Source organism: Glycine max, chromosome 10 (genome assembly GCF_000004515.6).
Source record: "Glycine max cultivar Williams 82 chromosome 10, Glycine_max_v4.0, whole genome shotgun sequence".
Taxonomy (NCBI): Eukaryota; Viridiplantae; Streptophyta; class Magnoliopsida; order Fabales; family Fabaceae; genus Glycine; species Glycine max.
Genome location: NC_038246.2, coordinates 2,261,310 through 2,279,848, shown reverse-complemented (window position 1 = coordinate 2,279,848; position 18,539 = coordinate 2,261,310). Strand labels below are relative to the sequence as shown.

Sequence of the window (18,539 nt, the reverse complement as noted above, 5' to 3'; positions counted from 1 at the left end):
TTGAAAACCAAAAAAATAGATATAAGTTATATTAAAGAAGCCCTGTTAAAGCATCCTTACAACAACAATGAATGTGATTATTAATTACTATACATCAAATTGTATAACGGTTGTTTGATTGTCAAGCAGCAGTATTCTTCTTCACTGCACGCACACGACAAGCTGTTAAACCGGCAACCGCCATAGCAGCCCCAACTGTAAATTCAAGATAGAAAGTTATTTAAAAGTTAAACACTTGTAATGGAAAAATGAATATTGTGCAAGTTCGTAGTGTATGCGTCAATCTGTCAAGTTCTGGTGAGAGGTAGATAAAATAAACGCACCTAAGGCAAAAATAAGAGAGTGATGAAGAAGCTGGTTGTGTTGCTTCTTTCTCCGTGCAGTCTCAGTTTCTGGAATGCTCAAATGAGGGTGTTCTGCAGCATTAACAATTTTATTATACACATTACTTGAATCACCTAACTTCATACTTACGTGAATAGGTGCCTTTATTCCCAATGCCTGAGTAACCTATACATAAAGATAAAGAGATGATAAATACGGAACTCATAGGTGTAGCTAGAAAATTATAATCATCATGTATGCAACTATTTGCAAGCGATAGCGCCGAGATGCATGCTATTTGCAGATGACATAGTCCTCCTTGGAGAGTCGAGGGAGGAGTTGAATGAGAGGTTGGAAACTTGGAGACGAGCTCTAGAAACACATGGCTTTCGCCTAAGCAGAAGCAAATCGGAGTATATGGAATGTAAGTTCAACAAAAGTAGGAGGGTATCTAACTCAGAGGTGAAAATAGGAGACCATATTATTCCTCAAGTCACACGGTTTAAATATCTTGGGTCTGTAATACAGGATGATGGAGAAATTGAAGGGGATGTGAATCATCGCATTCAAGCAGGATGGATGAAATGGAGAAAAACATCGGGGGTGTTATGTGATGCAAAGGTACCGATCAAGCTAAAGGGAAAGTTTTATCGGACTGCGGTAAGACCGGCGATTTTGTACGGAACAGAATGTTGGGCGGTCAAGAGCCAACATGAGACTAAAGTAGGTGTAGTGGAGATGTGGATGTGTGGTAAGACTCGACAGGATAAAATTAGAAATGGAGCTATTAGAGAGAGGGTTAGAGTAGCGCCTATTGTAGAGAAGATGGTGAAAAATAGACTTAGGTGGTTTGGGCATGTAGAGAGAAGACCAGTAGACTCTGTAGTGAGGAGAGTAGACCAGATGGAGAGAAGGCAAACAATTCGAGGCAGAGGAAGACCCAAAAAGACTATAAGAGAGGTTATCAAGAAAGATCTCGAACTTAATGATTTGGATAGAAGTATGGTACTTGATAGAACATTATGGCGGAAGTTGATCCATGTAGCCGACCCCACCTAGTGGGATAAGGCGTTGTTGTTGTTGTTGTTGTATCATGTATGCAACTATATGGTAATCAGGGGCTGAAAACGCATTACCTTAACTGAATCTAGTACTGTCCTCGGGACTGGGGCTAAATCATCCTTAGCAGCGATAAGGAGACAAGGGGTTCTATAACCAGTTAGTTCTCCTTGTCTAACAACCTTCTCAAGCAAATCTCTGGATTTCTTCCATGAATATTCATCTGAGCTGGAAAACAGCGAACAAACATTTTAAATATTTGACACGGGAACGAAGTACAGGAAATAGTTGTACTACAAAACAAAGAATTAACACATAGTACTTCAACTGGGGAAATTTATTCCATCCATGGACCCAACGTTAACATCCAGTAGTAGAACCACAAAATCTGATAATGTATGTTTGGTTGAGATTATTTATGAGAAAATAATTGCTTTTTTCTTTCTTCAAAAGTTTTCTTAGGAAGCTGAAAAAGTACAAATACTTCTTCAAGATAAACTAATCTAATACATCAGATTCACTTTAGTAGTGTAAGGTGAATTTTGCTAGAGAAGATAGCCTCACCTTAAAACAACCAGTGCAATATAAAAAATGCATGTAACCCCCCCTCACACACACACACACATAAATTCCTTAATTCTTGGCAGTATACTGCTAACTTTGGCTTCGGCATAAAATAGTGTTTTTCCCAATTTTCAGGACAAATCATATACACTGCCTGTGATGAAATTCAATTGCATGTAACCCCCCCTCACACACACACACACACATAAATTCCTTAATTCTTGGCAGTATACTGCTAACTTTGGCTTCGGCATAAAATAGTGTTTTTCCCAATTTTCAGGACAAATCATATACACTGCCTGTGATGAAATTCAATTGCACTATAAATTTCCAGTAAGTTACTAACCATAAAAATGCAAGCCAAATTAACTTCATATCAATTTTTAATACATTTAAGATTATTCATGGGTCAGAGATTGTAGGCAGGATCTAGTTTCTAATTCAGCAAATTCTGTCAGCATAGATAATTAACCAGCTCTTGGGGGAACATAGCATGCAAGGCAGGCATTTTAAGTGATCATATACAGTTCTAGAAGATCTTATATCACCTATGTTTCCACACTAAAAATAAAAATGCTAGTTAGAAGATCAATAGTGAAAAACAGCAGGTTTACAGCTAACTGTAGCAAAACATTACCACTTAAAATCATTTAGTACCCCACCTGTCATACACAAAAACAGCTACATCACATGCAGCCAAACAATCCTGATTTGACAAAAATTGCAATAGTCCATCCTCAGGTATCTCACGCAATATGAGAATTTTCCTAGTTACCTATATAGCAAACATCAGGATTATGAGTATATGGAATGCATCTTGTACACACTAAACTTCCACGGTTCCACCACATATGGACCTTCCAATAGTGATCAGCAATAGAGTATATTGAGATAAAATGTGAGAGGAAGATAATATTGTTTTACAAAATCATTAAAATGGTAATCATGTTTTCTCATCATAACATAATATCACCCTCACCCCTTTTAGTTCAATGACATTTGCCGCATACTGCTCAACTGTTGTTGGAGTATAATTATTTGAGAAAGGCCTATGAAAATGACAGAGTTAATTGTTGTTTTGGAGGAAGACAGCAATAAACAGTGAGTATATCAAATTTTACATGCTGACTATAATGACTATAATGATTGGTTCAGAAGCATACCTTCCCAGTAATGAATACATCAAAGCAGATTTCCCAGCATGTTTCGAACCAAAAACATAGCATTGGAACACATTTCTTTCTGTTGTTTGCTTCTTACGATCTACTGATCTTCTACGAGTGACACGGAGTGCTTCAGCAGGATTGCCATTATATCCAATGTAAATCAAATTTGCCAAGCTACGTTTTGGATCAAGTAATGTCATGAGGGCCCACTGCAACAAACAATTTTAAAGATATATCAATAAAAAAAAAATCAATTTCCAACAAAATGTGAGCAATTGTGAATAAGCACAATTCTTTTCAATTTGCCTGAAATACAAAATATAAATGAAGGAACCAAGTTAGATGGCTAGAGGGAACAACAACCCATCCCATCCAAAAGGTGAAATGAAACAGAGAATATATAATATAATATAAAGAAAGAAAGAAGGGAGGTCACAGGAATAGTTTATTGAGGGTAACAGATGGAATCTAAGGTCCAACATCATCCAGATTATCAGAAAACAGGAGTTTTCTAAACTGAATGATAGTAACCCATGAGTAACTTCCTTTGATGTACCTTTCCAAGCAATTAAATGAATGTAACTGATAGTGATAGACATGTCAATTCTATAATTATATGAGAAGACATGTTATTGTATCTGTCCTTGTTTTGATTATAATAATCATTGTGAAAACTATTCCAGGAACTGGGTAAATTACTAAATTATGACTCAGGACCTATCTCAAGTCTCAACTTCACAGTCTGTTCACTATTATTAGCAAGGAAAAAGCCATTATAGACCATAGAAATAAATAATGCTGACAATTAGAATTGGGAAGCACAAATCCTTTCAGAGATTTATCCAAGAGTGAAGGTTGAAGAATAAAGGAAAGCAATAAAATAAGCACCTGAGACAGAAATCCATTTAGAGAGATATAGCCCATATCAGTCTTCTCTGCTGCATCCTTATATGGAGCATCGTTCCATGGACTGAAATTCAAAAAACAAGTAATAAATATGAGATGCATAACTTTAGGTGGAAAAACTGAGAGACTGCTATAGATTTATCTCAACATGTGTATGATGCTGTATTCACTATTTGGGGGAAACACGAGAGAATGAACTACTAGAAATTATTTCCACCACTACTCAGAAAGCATTCGTTGTTGGAACTTGGAACATCTATTCCATACATCTCCTCAAGCAAGGTTTGTCAAATCCCTTAAGATAAAGGTAACAAAAAACTTGTTCCTCCTGGATATCTCAATTTATATGCCAAAGAATTTTCTGTTGCTACCATATAGTGACTAGGGTGGAAATCTCATATATGAAAGTTTTATTTCTACAATATTAGAGCACAAAAGTCATTTACAAAGAACAACAAATGGATTATATCATTTCATGGTGGATTAGCAAATTCTTGGATTGAGCTGGATTATGGGTGAGTTTGTTTAGGCTTAAAATAAGTGATTATCAAAAAAGTGATTTATTTATAAGTGATTCTTATAAAAGTAGAAACAGTTTTGTGTTTGGTTACAATTATAAAAAAATGCTTTTTAGACTGTTTGGGTATGCCAATTGTATAAGTGTTTTTTATTACAAAATTACATAAAAGACCGTATATGTTCAAGACCCAATTCAAGGCACAACATCACCACATGTCAAAGGTCAAACCCAAGTCATATCTGTATTGCTACTAATGTTTCACTCTTCATATTCAACTTTGAAGTTTGAAGAAGTAAACTTAAATAGAGACACATCAGGTTAAATAAAATTAGGAACTACAAACATAAAATAGTATTGCTTTTTATTCATAGTATGCGTTGAATTGATAGGAACTACATAAAATTGCTAACTTCCTAAAATCACTGGAAAATCCAATGGCTTTAAATTGATAGGAACTACAAACACCCAATAACATTCCTTTTCATTCGTAGTATGCGTTGACACAAGCTAAGCTAATAATCAGGTAGCTGAAACATACACATTATAGTTCATCAACAACACCAAAGACTTATTACACTTTGTTCATACCTTCCTGTCTGTTTCTTTTCTTGATTAATTCTCACTCTTGATAAGCAAATAAATTCATTAAAAAGAGGATACAAGGTGAAACATAAATGAAATATCCTCTCCCTCACAAAGAATACAAGTAAAAAGTGGTTTATCCTCCAAAATTTCCACCACTATGAATATATGAACAAATTAAATATAGATCACACATCATATGATGCCTACACCATCTAGAGTCCCTCCTCTCAAATAAATCAGCACCACAGAAATATTGTACCATATAACAAACCTGTGAGGATCCCAACCTTGCTATCCACCAAACCGAGGATCCTACAAGAAAGACCCCCACAATGTCAAAGGTAAATCTTGCAGTTGATGCCACAAAGCTCCCAATAGGGCAGCGATTTAACCATAAATACATGGCCCTGGGTTTGATGCATACTGTGGAAACGTATAGTAAAATGGTATCCAACAAATCAATGATTCCTTTTCATAGACGAAATCGGCACCGACACTTGGTTTCACAGTGAGTGAGGGTGTTCGATGCTCCGCGACGACAAGGATGATCTCTGCGATTTGGGGAAAAATGCGATTGAATTTGAAATCAGATTTTCTCTTCTTCCCCACGCCACCCGCCATCGACGCTGCTGCCAAAGCCACTCACTAACATGATCGCCAGTACAGATCCACCTCTACCTCGCCACGCCAAATCCAAACCTTGCACGATCGAGAATGGCAGGGTGGAGTGCCTCCATGAGGTGCTGGAAGATTTGCACGAAGATTTGGATCCTTTCATGAAGATCCCACACTCCATAAACCTCATTTGAAGAGCAACACTTATGGAGATAGGTCACGATGAGAAAGGATGGATATGAAAGAAAGGTGGAAGCGACTGCTGTGTGTAAACTCATCCTTAAAAACAAGGGTAGTTTCATCCAAAATTTCATTAAATCAAGCTCCGTGTTTTCACCAATTCCGCTTCCGCATCTGCTTATTTTCATAAGCAAGAGTAGCTTATCCAAATAAGTTGTATTTAGCTTATTCTCAACTACTACTTTTTTAAATAAGTTTATACAAACATCTAGAATTTTATAGTAAGCACTTTTTTTTATAAAATAAGTGTTTTTTTCTTAAAAAAAGTTTAACCAAACTCATCCTATATCATTGCCAATGAATTTAGAGTCTGTCGGGGCCCAGACTCCACAGTGTTTAGGTACAAGAATGTGTATCGATATTAAAATTTATTTTATAAAAATATTTTTTTAAAAAAATACAAATACTTTAAATGGATGGGTTGAATATTTATCCATAAAAAATGGGTAATGGATGAATTGGATGACTTTTCATTAAATGAATCATGGATGGATTGGATTTTTAATGTGTTTTTTTAATATATCAAATGGATTAATGGTTTATTTTTAATACATTCAATACTATTCAATTCAGAATATCCAATCCATCTATTTGACACCCCTAGTTAGATTTTATATCAATTATCAATTAAAGAAATTATGGGGAAACATTTTTTGACAGGCTGCATCAATAAGCATCAAGAGCAATGGTATGTACCAAGAAAAAGACAAACACACAAACATATTACTCTAATTGGTTTCAAGTAATCACAACTAAAAAAAAGTAAGCATTGCTTTTTTTTATGTTTAGATTTCTCACTAACTGAAACAATCCATTCAATAGAGACTGTCAATGATAGCTGAATCTTTACAGACAAAAGGAGAATTCTCCTTCCAATCAACAGCTTGGTTCCTTAATGTTAACATTTAGAAAGGATCCCCCTCCTACTATTTAAGATAAGCCCTTGCCTTGCTCCTACAACTCTAACTACCAAACAAATTCCATAAATACTCTTACCACTCAACATATGTAATTACTTTTATTCTGCTGCTAAACTAAGTTTGTAAATCATTATGTCCTCAAGGATCCTATCAATATGTTATTGAGTTTTGAACCTAGGAAGTTATCTAAAGCTCTCCTCTACTGACTGAAGCAATAAGTCAAGCTGTTAGAGGTAGTCAACAACTTCTAGAGTACTTCATCAAGGTAAGAAAGTACAATTATGCAGAATAAACATAAAATTAGGATGATACTACTTTTAAGGGGCAAGTAATGGGAAAGGTCACCTTTCCGGAGCAATATCAAATAGCTTATCAACTTCAGCAGGTCGTAGGTATCGATCCTAGAAAAGCATCAAGTTTCCAAAAGGAATATTAGAAAAAATATTGCTGTTACGCATTGAAAGCCACCTAAAGGGGGTGTTTAAAGCACGTAGTAGTGGTTATCAAGATAATCCAAAAAAGTTATACATACTTTATCTGTATCTAACAATCGAAAGATACCATTCAGAAACTCTACGGCTTCACTTGTCAGCTCCACACTCTGCAAGATAATGTAATGCTTGGTAAAAAGAGGAACTTTGTCTCCTGATTCTAAGAAAATGATCATTTGATTGAACAAGCATGCATCATTAACGTCTACCATCAAATATTTGCATCCTCTTTTCAATTCAACAATGAGCAAAAAGGAATAATATTATATTATGTCAAGTACAAGCTGTAAACTAATTGCAGTCCAAACTGCCATACACTCGTACAAAAGAAAATATTTGGAGTCTGGACAATGAATAACCACACAACATATAAGAGTTATTTTTTAGAACAAATATAAAATCTAGACTCTTCACAATCATCAATCCTAGTGATCTGAGTAGTTCACAGCTGTCAGCTAACATTTCCTACTTGTTTGGTTTTGGGCAATAATCAACATTGAGAAAAACATAGAATTAGTAATTAATGGCTAATGTTACTAGAACATGTACAACCCATATGTAACATTTGAGTTTTCTTCATTTAACAATTACACAAAATTCCTGTTATGGTTAATACAAGTATAGAAATTATAAAAATTAAATGGTTGACCCAGCAGTACTCTAACCTCTTCCTATTAAATCAAACAGGAAGATCAAAATGGAACTTCATAAATAGCAGCAACCAAGAAAAAAAGTACAACCTGATCAGAAGCCTGCTTGGATGGAACAGGAAGGAAATCATCCCGGAGTTTTAAATCATTATCATATTCAAACTTTCTTAGAACAGCCCATAATGTCTCTGTTCTCCCTTTCTTTAGAAACAAATTATGGACATAAATAAAGCCTGGAAAGGTAAGACCAATAGAGTTGACTCCTTCAGGTACTTTCTGCTCTACAATTGTTTTGATATTTGCTACTTCAAATTGTTGCAATGGTGCATTGAAGCATCTAACCTGTTGATATAAATATATTATCAAAACTAAAAGGGATAACACAGACTAAATATTCAAAGTATATATTGAGAGAAAAAAGGGTTGGGAGGGTAATTTATCAAAAACCTGAAACTCATTGAGTTCTTCATCATTGAGGGCACCATCCATGTCATGATCACAAAGAACAAATATTCTTCTTAACGCCCTCACACATCGATCTGTTAAAGCATGTCTTTCATAATCAAACAATGGATCTACTGGATGCAGTACTGCTTTTTGGGCAAAATAAAAAACTTGTGGGACCTAAAAATAATCAAAATTAATAATTAAATATAAGGCACCTGAGTTTTACAAAATAGGGAGTCAAATTATAATTCCAACATCATCAAGAACATATCCTTATATGCCTAAAGCAAAACAGTTGCACTATTGCATAAATGCTCGAGTTTCTTAGGATTATTGCACTGAATGGTGCTCTAAGAAAACCACATGAATGAGTGATCTTTAAAACAATAAAAAATACAATCCACTCATACATTTTGACATTGTTCTCTAACCTTATAACAGACTAACTATAAACTTATAATTTGCAGGCTAAACAATAGATAGCATGACCAAGGTATTAAAAAACATCTCCGAGTGCAATTTCACCCACAACATTGAGGTTTTAGGGGTGTCCACCACTGCAATTGTGACCGCATTTGTCTACAGTTTTCCACAATATCAAGAAACACAATGAAACCGCACCCCTGAACACAACTTAAACCTTAAGCATGAGCAAGTAACAATGACAAAGCAAAGCAGCATACCTGATAAAGTGTAGCTGCAGAGCATTCAACACAGGTGACAACTTCAGTAAACTGTTTCATTATGTGAGTGGTGAGACTCTCTAAGCTCACTAGCTGGTTTTCATCCCGCAGGTCAAGCTTGCAACCGACCACAATCACAGGTGCCTTCACCTGCATCACGATAAACAATCCATTCATTTCACACTTCATTATTCCTAAACTGAAAATGCCAGTGACTAAAACAAGAAGCAAAACCAACCTCCAACTTGTGCAATTCAGGGAGCCAGTAAGTAGTCACACGCTCAAAGCTCACCGGTTCATCACAAGCATAGGTTAAAACCACTGTATCAGCTAGCTTCAATTCTTCATTGCGTGTGCCTTGTTTTGCCAAGCTAAAAACACAAGAAATCACACGTCCTTATTCAATTAAAATTTGAGAGTAAAAAAAAAAAAAAAACTGTAGAACAATGCGGATGTCTCAACGAAAGTGTTAATTCAATCAAGAAGGTTCGTATGTGGGTTTTAGGTCAAAGTAAATTGAATCATATACTATTTCAGTTAAATCTAGGGCTTATCTTTGATTAACCAATTGTTTTAGAAAAGGAATACTATTGTTGTTTATTTATTTTGTTTTGGTTTCTTCAATGGTAATGGAATGCTAGTGTGGCAGGGACCTGGAAGGTGTGTCGATGAGGGTAAGAGGAACGGAATCGGGGAAGAGATTGCGGGGCAAGCGAGTGGGGGGAAGCACGGGCGGAACGGACTTGGGGAAAGACTCCGATGCCATTGCGGCTATGAGTGTGGATTTTCCGGTGGCTCCGTCGCCCACGACGGCGATTCTAACTTCCCTACGGCCGCTGGCGCTGGAGGGGCCCACCATTGTAGCGAAGCGGGAAACCATGAAAGATACGAGAAATTTCAGAGTTGTTCGTATGGGAACGCAGTGCGGTGCTGCCCCAGCTGGGTGTTTTTTTGGACAAATGAACGACTCACCTGGAATTTATATCTTCCCAAACAATCAATTTCAAGTTCAAACAGAAATTATGTACTGCAATAATAAAAAAGTAAGCTAAAATATACTAATGCTTGATTAACTTTTTTAAAAAATTAATCTCTTACCTATTTGATTTCAGTTTTTCTTTGAAAATATAATATTTTTATTTTATTTTTATGAAAAATAAATTTTTAATCTTACACTACATAAATAACGTCATATTTTAATGGATAATTAAGTATAATCACTATTTATATAAAGTATAATAATTATAAAAACTGAATAAAAATAGCATTATCAAGAATAAAATATAAATTAAGTTAAATATAATAATAATAATATAAATAGTTTTTATATCGTCATCTAATAATAATTTATCTCATAATATTTTTAGAGTTAAATAATTATTTTAAACTTTATGCGTAAAGTAGTTTTTAATTAATGTAATTCATAATATATATTTTTTACATTAATACTGTAAATTTATTTAAAATCAAATTCTAAAAATATACTACTATTTACACCGTGATTGTGTGTGTAGCCAAGGACGGAGTGGGTATTGCAAAAACCGAAAAAGAAACGATAGGGCAAACGAAAATAAAAATAGCCATGGGAAATGGGGACTTATTCCAATTAGGGTTTAAGTGCTAAAATCAACTCAGGAATTATGATGCAGTTGAGGAAAACGGACACGTTGCTTCGTTCCGTTGGAACGTATCTTGCCGTCGTTCGCCACTTTTCCGCTTCGGCGGAGGCAAGAGTAGGCTCCGCCGCCGCCAGTTCCAGCGGCGGTGGAGACACGCTGGGGCGGAGGCTTCTGAGCCTTGTGTACCCGAAACGCAGTGCCGTCGTCGCCATCAACAAGTGGAAGGAAGAGGGTCACGAGCCCCCTCGCAAATACCAGCTCAATCGCATTGTTCGAGAGCTTCGCAAGGACAAGCGTTACAAACACGCACTCGAGGTTCGTTCATCTTCCTTTCGACTCTCTAATCATTGTTAGTTGTAACCTGATTCATGAGACACACACTGCTGGCTTTCCTTTGGTTATTGTCCTCGAAAAGTTTTATGTTGGGTTACTATAACAATGTTCAATTTTGTAATTTAAAAGTCATACATATTAGTGCGTGTTTGGATTCATGTTATTACTGCGTGTTTGGTCTTAGTTGAATGTTCACTTGTTTAGTTCTATGCTGAAGAATTGATTCTTGTTCAAAATTGATTGAGTTGAAATAACTTTAGGTAGTTTTGGCGCTGGATGAAAAATTTTATACTTAGTTTTCTTATTAACCTGCTTTTAGAATAGAAACATGTAAATAAATATCACATTACTTCAAAATCAGTTTAACCAAAATCAATTTTGTAAATGCTCACCCAAACAAACACTTAGTTGATTGTTTAAAAGTTTTTTTTTTACTGAAAATGCATGAATATTAAACTCTTCTGTTAAAACAATCTGGCTAGAAGAATTGTTATATTATTCGGTGCAGCAAATTTTTTTTTTTTTTGGGGGGGGGGGTTATTAGACCCTTCTAGGGGAAGAGGAGAGGAAAAGGATGTTCATGAATATTTGTTGAACCCTGCTTACCTGCAAATGTCCCAACCAAGTGATCTAGGCTAAAGGGACTAGTTGGAGTGATTTTTAATTGGCCTAGAATTTAAAAGGGTTGATCCTTTTGTGTGTGCAAATGCAGGTATGTGAATGGATGACCTTACAGAAGGATATGAAGCTGGTGCAAGGTGACTATGCTGTCCACTTGGACTTGATAACTAAAGTTCGTGGTTTGAATAGTGCAGAAAAATTCTTTGAGGATCTTCCTGATAGAATGAGGGGCAAACAAACCTGCTCTGCACTTCTCCATGCCTATGTCCAAAATAATTTGGTTGACAAAGCTGAGGCCCTCATGTTGAAAATGTCAGAATGTGACTTATTGATAAATCCTCTTCCTTATAACCACATGATATCTCTCTATATCTCAAATGGGAAGCTAGAAAAGGTTCCTAAAATTATTCAGGAACTAAAGATGAACACTTCCCCAGATATTGTCACTTTCAATTTATGGTTAGCTGCTTGTGCCTCACAGAATGATGTTGAAACTGCAGAAAGAGTTCTGCTTGAGTTAAAGAAGGCAAAAATAGATCCGGACTGGGTAACATACAGTACATTGACCAATTTATACATAAAAAATGCTAGCCTTGAAAAAGCTGGAGCTACTGTTAAAGAAATGGAGAACAGAACCTCGAGGAAAACTCGAGTTGCATATTCCTCTCTTCTTAGCTTGCATACAAACATGGGGAACAAAGATGACGTTAATCGAATATGGGAGAAAATGAAGGCCTCCTTTCGCAAAATGAATGATAATGAGTATATTTGCATGATATCCTCACTGTTGAAACTTGGAGACTTTGCTGGAGCTGAGGATCTTTATAGGGAGTGGGAGTCTGTTTCCGGTACCAATGATGTCAGAGTTTCAAACATACTTCTTGGTTCATACATTAACCAAGACCAGATGGAAATGGCTGAAGATTTTTGTAATCAGATAGTGCAAAAGGGTGTCATTCCTTGTTACACTACATGGGAGCTATTTACATGGGGTTATTTGAAAAGGAAGGATGTGGAAAAATTTCTGGATTATTTTAGTAAAGCTATTTCTAGTGTGACAAAATGGAGTCCGGATCAAAGGTTAGTACAAGAAGCATTCAAAATCATTGAGGAACAAGCTCACACTAAAGGAGCAGAACAGTTGTTGGTTATCCTTAGGAATGCTGGCCACGTCAATACTAATATATATAATCTATTTCTTAAAACTTATGCAACTGCTGGTAAAATGCCTATGATTGTCGCAGAGAGGATGAGAAAGGATAATGTTAAGTTGGATGAAGAGACTCGTAGACTATTGGATCTAACGAGTAAAATGTGTGTGAGCGATGTTTCAAGGATTTTATCCTAAGCCAAGCACCAATTAAAGGAGTCTTATGTAGCGTTTGGTTTATGTGATAGTACGAGACATGCAAGCACTATTTTACTTAGTATTTTATATTCAGTGCATTCTAAAAATAGGACATAACATGATATGGGGTTGGAAAGCAGCGCATTTAGTTAATATTAAAAGGCATGAAACAAGGAAAACGCTAAGGAATAGTTCCATTTTGTTCTTTTCATGCACCAATGCTACCTGGAAGACTTGAAAGCTTTTTGGCTACGATTTTTCATAGTGCTCGTCCCATTTGTATGTTTGTGAATGTAACAACTCGGCAACTGATACCAATTTTGACTCGACCTTGATTTTGGAGGTATAATCAGTAGATTACCCGGTTGAATACTTCAATCTATTTACGATGTTATCATGTTATTACGTGGGCATCATATCACATTTTTCTTTCTTTTTTTTCACAATTTTGCTGCCCTACAAGTTATAGGGCACCCTGTTACTGATCCTTCTTCCATTCCAACCTGGAAGCTTTAGAAATTCATGGAAGTTGGTTAAGTTTGCCAACATTTCTGCACGCTGCAGTTGTTTTCGTTGATTCTCAAATGTGCAGTGGATGACGTAAATTTCCCAATTACCATATTTAATGCAATTTTTCAGTTAATTTTTCTTTGTGTAGGTATACATTTTCGTTTATAGATTTGGTGGTGTTGCAAATTTGCAATTACTTGCATGGTCTCTCAACCAACCAAAAGGATGGGGGTTTTGTTGACCTAAATCTTGAGTCTGGATAGCTCGCTCTATTTCCTGATTTGGTGTGTAAATATATCTATTTATTTTGAACACACCGCATACGTACGTAAGAAACTCAACCTTTATTAACTCAAGTACACCAACAAACATTTATCCACAGCATATTAGCGTGACGATGGATCTTCAAATTTTTCATGTATCAACTTTTCTGATGATTTTCTAATTACCTGCTTCACACAAATCCCGTTTGCAACATTATTACAATTATTATATTCTTTCCTGTGATTGAATACACGTGTTTTCATCAATTTATCGTCTCCTCCTAACTCGCCTAATCCGCAATGAACATTTAATTATTTACGTTATTATAGCACCGGAAGTAGTTAATGTTTTTGTGGAGCTAGCTAGGGTCGTTATATAGCTTCTTCTTTTTCTTGTGATATTACCTATATTCTTTAACAACTAATACTCCATACTTTATGCGTGTCCATGTATCTTAGTTTGATATATAAATACATTAAATATATATTTTTATTTATATTTTATGTACTCTTAACGTAAAGAAATTTACATTATTAACTAATAAGAAATTATTTTTGACATCACTTTTATGGTAGCGATGATAAAAATTAATAAATTTATCATATATAATAATTTATGATTAAATAATAATATAAAAACTCTTGACACTGTCAGTGCATAAATAATTTGCTCTTAATTAAGTAAGGTGCGGCTTAGTATTGATTTGTTGATATTCTAATTAAGTAAAAAAAAATATTAAAGAAACTCCATTTCTCCAACTTTGGTGGAAAATAAAATGAAATCTAAAAAAAAAAGTTCATAAAATGAAAAAAGAAAAGGAAAACAAAGCAGAGGATTGCAACTACGTTAGTTACTATTATTTGCAGCTTAGACAATTGTTCCATGCAATAATTTTAAAACGTTGGGAGAATTTGGTATGGTGGTTCAGAAAGTTAGTTGCTAGCATCCACATACGTACAGAAAACTTAGATAACATAGGCATACCATTACCATCTTTTATATTTTTCTTTCGCTCATAAATTATTAATCATTGTCTGCGTTGTACACTTTTTGATAAGTCAAATAGGGATTATTAGCATTTAGCTGCATCTTTTGAGGTTGATCACCAAAGTAAACAAGTTGAGTCTCAAAATTAAATTATTTAGAATTTAGAAAGTTCGTGGAGATAGTTAGTGTGACTAGACACATGAGAAGTGCAACAACAACAACAACTAGAGATATATGGAGGGGTTTACCGAACTCAACCCACACCCACATATAACCAAGTAGCCAACAACGTTGAGTCCCAATGTTGTTATGAAATGACCAATATCTCCCTATATTTTCACCAAGGGCCCCAACACCAAGAGGACGTTAACCGTACGCGCAACTAAACGACATCGTCGTTTAAGGTTGGGTGGTAGCAGAGAAGAGCATGCATAACGCACGCGCTATCTGAGGAGCGTAGGCATAAACTAGAGATTCTCACCCCACTATTACTAACACCACGTAGTAAGTTTATGTTGCAGGTTAGAAGTTGGAGCTTTAAAAGCCTGTCTGGTCTCAACCGTTCCAGAATAAGGTAGCAATTGAACTGTCTTCGAAATCAACAACAATCTCTCTCTGTCTCTGGCTATGGCTGCTATTCATGTTCATGATGATGGTGAAGTTGGTTTTGAAGAAGGAATGCTATGGTTACCCTCTCATGTTCTGAACGAGGCATGCGGCACTAAGGTCATATTTTCTTTTCTCTTGTTCTCTTTCTTTATGGTCTTCCATGTGAGAACAACTTGGTTGGCATTATTTTGCAAGATTAATTACTCTATAACTTTCTCTATACTAAGAAGCATCAGTTAGTGCTATTTCAGTTAATCGTGTGTGTCTTGCTTTTCTTTATTAGTTTATAGTCATACTCTAATTTCTAGTAATTTGACTACTATTGGATTGGGTTATAATTATTTGCATGCGGTTCAATTTATATATGCTCAGGTATGTTTGAGGAACCGCCACCAAAAGTTCCAAAACCATCAGCAAATGCATCAGCAGCGTCATCATAAATCACCTGGAGAACCAAAATCACAGGTACTGCTTTTGTGTTTGTGTGTGTAAAGGTTTGGTAGGAAAATGCGGGTATGAATTGAAAGAATGAAATTAGGCAGATTAGCTTGTAGGCTTAACCATTGATTAGGTTGTAGTATGGTAGTACTTTAAAAGACGAGTAAGAGGACATATTCCACTTGTCCCACAAGCTAGTGACATTCTGATTTAATCATACATTTATCCTCATATTCAGGGCATTGTCCAATTCCATATTATTTTTAAGATTTAGCATTATAGGCTCCTTTTTCTTGGAGGACCATTATAGATGCGGTGGAAACGGAAAGAGTACGCCATTTGTATTTTAATTTCTTACCCAAAATTAGTTGGATTTCATTCTTGTTAGTCAAGTCAAAAAGAACAACATAAAAGACACTAAAAAAATTAGGCATACCTACAAAAGCACATAACTTTAGTGGCTTAATTATCAGAAAAGTTCTGAAGCATGCAACATAATAACATTAAATTAGATATATGTTAGGACCGATGCACGTGCTCAGTCTGGTATGGAATTTGGAGGTTTCGAGAGGTGTGTGTGACTGTGTACAAGATGAGCGAGAAAAACACAGTTTAGAATTTTAACAAGAAAAGGGATCGGTGAAACATGTAAAAAAAGAGAATACGGTATCTATTCACATTTGGATAATGAGGTCTTTATACATTATTCATTGAATGTATTTCACTACTTCCTATTTACAATTTAATTTCCAAATACCTAATAGTTTCTTCTTTTACTTAAATGTGCTCTCCAGTACTCAAAATCTGGCTCAAGATCTTCGTATCAAAGGCCAAAACTTGCCAATGGTGGACCTGGAATGCGAGCTATTTTCTTAGGATCCACGCATAGATCATGTGGCACTGGCGTGTTCTTACCCCAAAGAGCAGGCACAAACTTCCAACCAAGCAAGAGGCCAGGTAGGAGAACTTGTATTTTCTTGCAATGCAATATTAATATGTGCATATGTGCCTAGCTCCAATTCCTGCATGAAAAGAGATTTGTGTTATTTTTCTCGATCAATACTGTCTGGGAAAATTTGAAACTCATGTAAACAATTATGTAATCATGATGCATATAGTTTTTTTATTTGTGATCACATAGATTAAATACTGCAAGTCTTTGATTAAAAATTAAATGCTCAACACTTGCAATTCTACCCCAGAGCTGAGAACTTGGGCCGAAATTCAATTATTTGAATAACATATTTTCTGTTGTTTAAAGATTTTTGGCATACAAATGACGTAATAATAGACTCTGCATCCATCAATAATTTGTGTTACTGAATGGTAATTACTGATTATTAATTACGTATGCATATTCTAAAATCTATGTTTTAAGAGCAAATGTATCGACTGTGTGGTCTCCAACTATAACTTGAAACATGGTCAAAGTCAAAGTCTTTGTCAAGTTCTGCTTTTTGCTTGACCAACCCTCCCCAAATTAGTGTTTTAGCATACGAATGTCTCAACATGCGGAATTTGAGTTTATATATTTACATCTTACAGTTATATTTGTTTTGCAGCTTGTGCTCCTATCCTAGTTCCAGCTGGAGTTATTCAAGCTCTAAATCTTAATGTGCGTGCATTAGGTCTGCAGATTTCACCCCCGCAAGGTCTTAAATCAAACTTTTAATTCATTGAAATTAATATCATAAATGCATTTAAATTTTATATATTTAATTATAAGTTTATAAGTATCCTGAAATTTTAAATATTTGGTACAGTCAATACCCTTATAAATTTAAGTTTTTTACATTTGATATTAATTGTTGAGAGAAAAGCTAATTACCCTGACCTTTCATCTGGTTGCAGTTCAGAGTTATGACCCAAGATGCAGGGAAGTATACAATAATAATTCAGAAGAAAAGAAAAGTGATCAGAAAGATTCGTCCAAGCAATGTCGTTTTATATCTCAGAATCAATGTTCTACTCCAGAGATATTTCTCCCAAAGGAATGGACTTACTAGCTAGCTTTTCATTTTCAAAGAGAAAATTTAAATTTGGGAAGCACACAAAGGGGAGTTAACATCGGACCGTGTACATACAAATAAATAAAAAATGAAATCATGCTTTATGTAGAATGCTGGGAAAGTTTAAAGTGCAATTAATTTATTGCTAGCTGTACTGTTAGATTCTTTGATCATGTATAGATGTTAGCTTTTGTAATAATAGATTAATGGCAACCCAAGTCTCACGAGGGTCTTGTTTGTAATTGCATGCTTCAGTATTGATATAATTATATTCAGTGGTTCTCAGTTCTCACTGCTATTATACAGTAAGTATTATAGTGATTTTTACTGAAAACAAAGTATTCTCCTAACCAAAAGCTACAAGACTAACACTCAAGCCATATAAATTATCGAAATAAATTTTGTCTTTTCTAATAAAATCTTACCATAGTTGGTCATACCAAATTTAAGCATAAACCTATAGTCATACTATAGTTTTCCATACCAAATTGAAGCATAAAGAAAATTCATTTAAAAAACAAACATTCATTACATATATTATGATGGAAAATCGAGAACCGATAATTATTCTTAACCCCTTTATGCGACTCTACTCCAGGAAGAAAAATACCGAGACTAATGGGCTAAGCCC

At 35.2% G+C, this 18,539-nt stretch overlaps 3 protein-coding genes across 4 annotated transcripts; 2 read left to right on the top strand and 1 right to left on the bottom strand.

Moving 5' to 3' along the window:
* On the bottom strand, positions 1-10,159 carry LOC100806983 (mitochondrial Rho GTPase 2). Of its 2 annotated transcripts, XM_003536451.5 has the most exons (14): positions 9,824-10,156; positions 9,409-9,541; positions 9,171-9,320; positions 8,488-8,664; positions 8,131-8,382; positions 7,432-7,500; positions 7,245-7,300; positions 4,002-4,083; positions 3,111-3,322; positions 2,927-2,996; positions 2,610-2,722; positions 1,461-1,611; positions 324-510; positions 1-195 (listed from the first exon to the last, which is right to left on the bottom strand). In XM_003536451.5, exons 1-14 carry the CDS (start codon positions 10,048-10,050, stop codon positions 122-124), a joined length of 1,953 nt encoding a protein of 650 aa, XP_003536499.1. In that variant the 5' UTR covers positions 10,051-10,156; the 3' UTR covers positions 1-121. The 2 variants fall into 2 exon arrangements, with proteins under 2 accessions (XP_003536499.1, XP_006588627.1); XM_006588564.4 differs by lacking the exons at positions 1-195; positions 324-510 and having other exon boundaries at positions 1,475-1,606; positions 9,824-10,159.
* Positions 10,160-10,686: 527 nt separating this feature from the next.
* Positions 10,687-13,473, top strand: LOC100807681 (pentatricopeptide repeat-containing protein At4g02820, mitochondrial). Its single transcript, XM_003536859.5, has 2 exons — positions 10,687-11,104; positions 11,835-13,473. The coding sequence occupies exons 1-2, from the start codon at positions 10,811-10,813 to the stop codon at positions 13,089-13,091; spliced, it is 1,551 nt and encodes a 516-aa protein (XP_003536907.1). The 5' UTR covers positions 10,687-10,810; the 3' UTR covers positions 13,092-13,473.
* A 1,841-nt stretch (positions 13,474-15,314) lies between these two features.
* On the top strand, positions 15,315-18,197 carry LOC100800052 (uncharacterized). The gene is made up of 5 exons (XM_003536439.5): positions 15,315-15,578; positions 15,834-15,926; positions 16,694-16,856; positions 17,462-17,551; positions 17,751-18,197. Exons 1-5 carry the CDS (start codon positions 15,480-15,482, stop codon positions 17,903-17,905), a joined length of 600 nt encoding a protein of 199 aa, XP_003536487.2. The 5' UTR covers positions 15,315-15,479; the 3' UTR covers positions 17,906-18,197.
* Positions 18,198-18,539: the final 342 nt, after the last annotated feature.

What these genes read in the sequence shown, in the direction of transcription:
- LOC100800052 (XM_003536439.5), top strand. Translation starts at nt 15,480, where the DNA reads ATGGCTGCTATTCATGTTCATGATGATGGTGAAGTTGGTTTTGAAGAA. An exon ending in CTGGAGAACCAAAATCACAG is followed by an intron (nt 15,927 to 16,693) that starts GTACTGCTTTTG and finishes TGTGCTCTCCAG; the next exon opens with TACTCAAAATCTGGCTCAAG. An exon ending in GCAGATTTCACCCCCGCAAG is followed by an intron (nt 17,552 to 17,750) that starts GTCTTAAATCAA and finishes ATCTGGTTGCAG; the next exon opens with TTCAGAGTTATGACCCAAGA.
- LOC100807681 (XM_003536859.5), top strand. Translation starts at nt 10,811, where the DNA reads ATGATGCAGTTGAGGAAAACGGACACGTTGCTTCGTTCCGTTGGAACG. An exon ending in GTTACAAACACGCACTCGAG is followed by an intron (nt 11,105 to 11,834) that starts GTTCGTTCATCT and finishes GTGCAAATGCAG; the next exon opens with GTATGTGAATGGATGACCTT.
- LOC100806983 (XM_003536451.5), bottom strand. Translation starts at nt 10,050, where the DNA reads ATGGTTTCCCGCTTCGCTACAATGGTGGGCCCCTCCAGCGCCAGCGGC. An exon ending in CTGCAGCTACACTTTATCAG is followed by an intron (nt 8,665 to 9,170) that starts GTATGCTGCTTT and finishes GATTATTTTTAG; the next exon opens with GTCCCACAAGTTTTTTATTT. An exon ending in GATTGTTAGATACAGATAAA is followed by an intron (nt 7,301 to 7,431) that starts GTATGTATAACT and finishes ATGCTTTTCTAG; the next exon opens with GATCGATACCTACGACCTGC.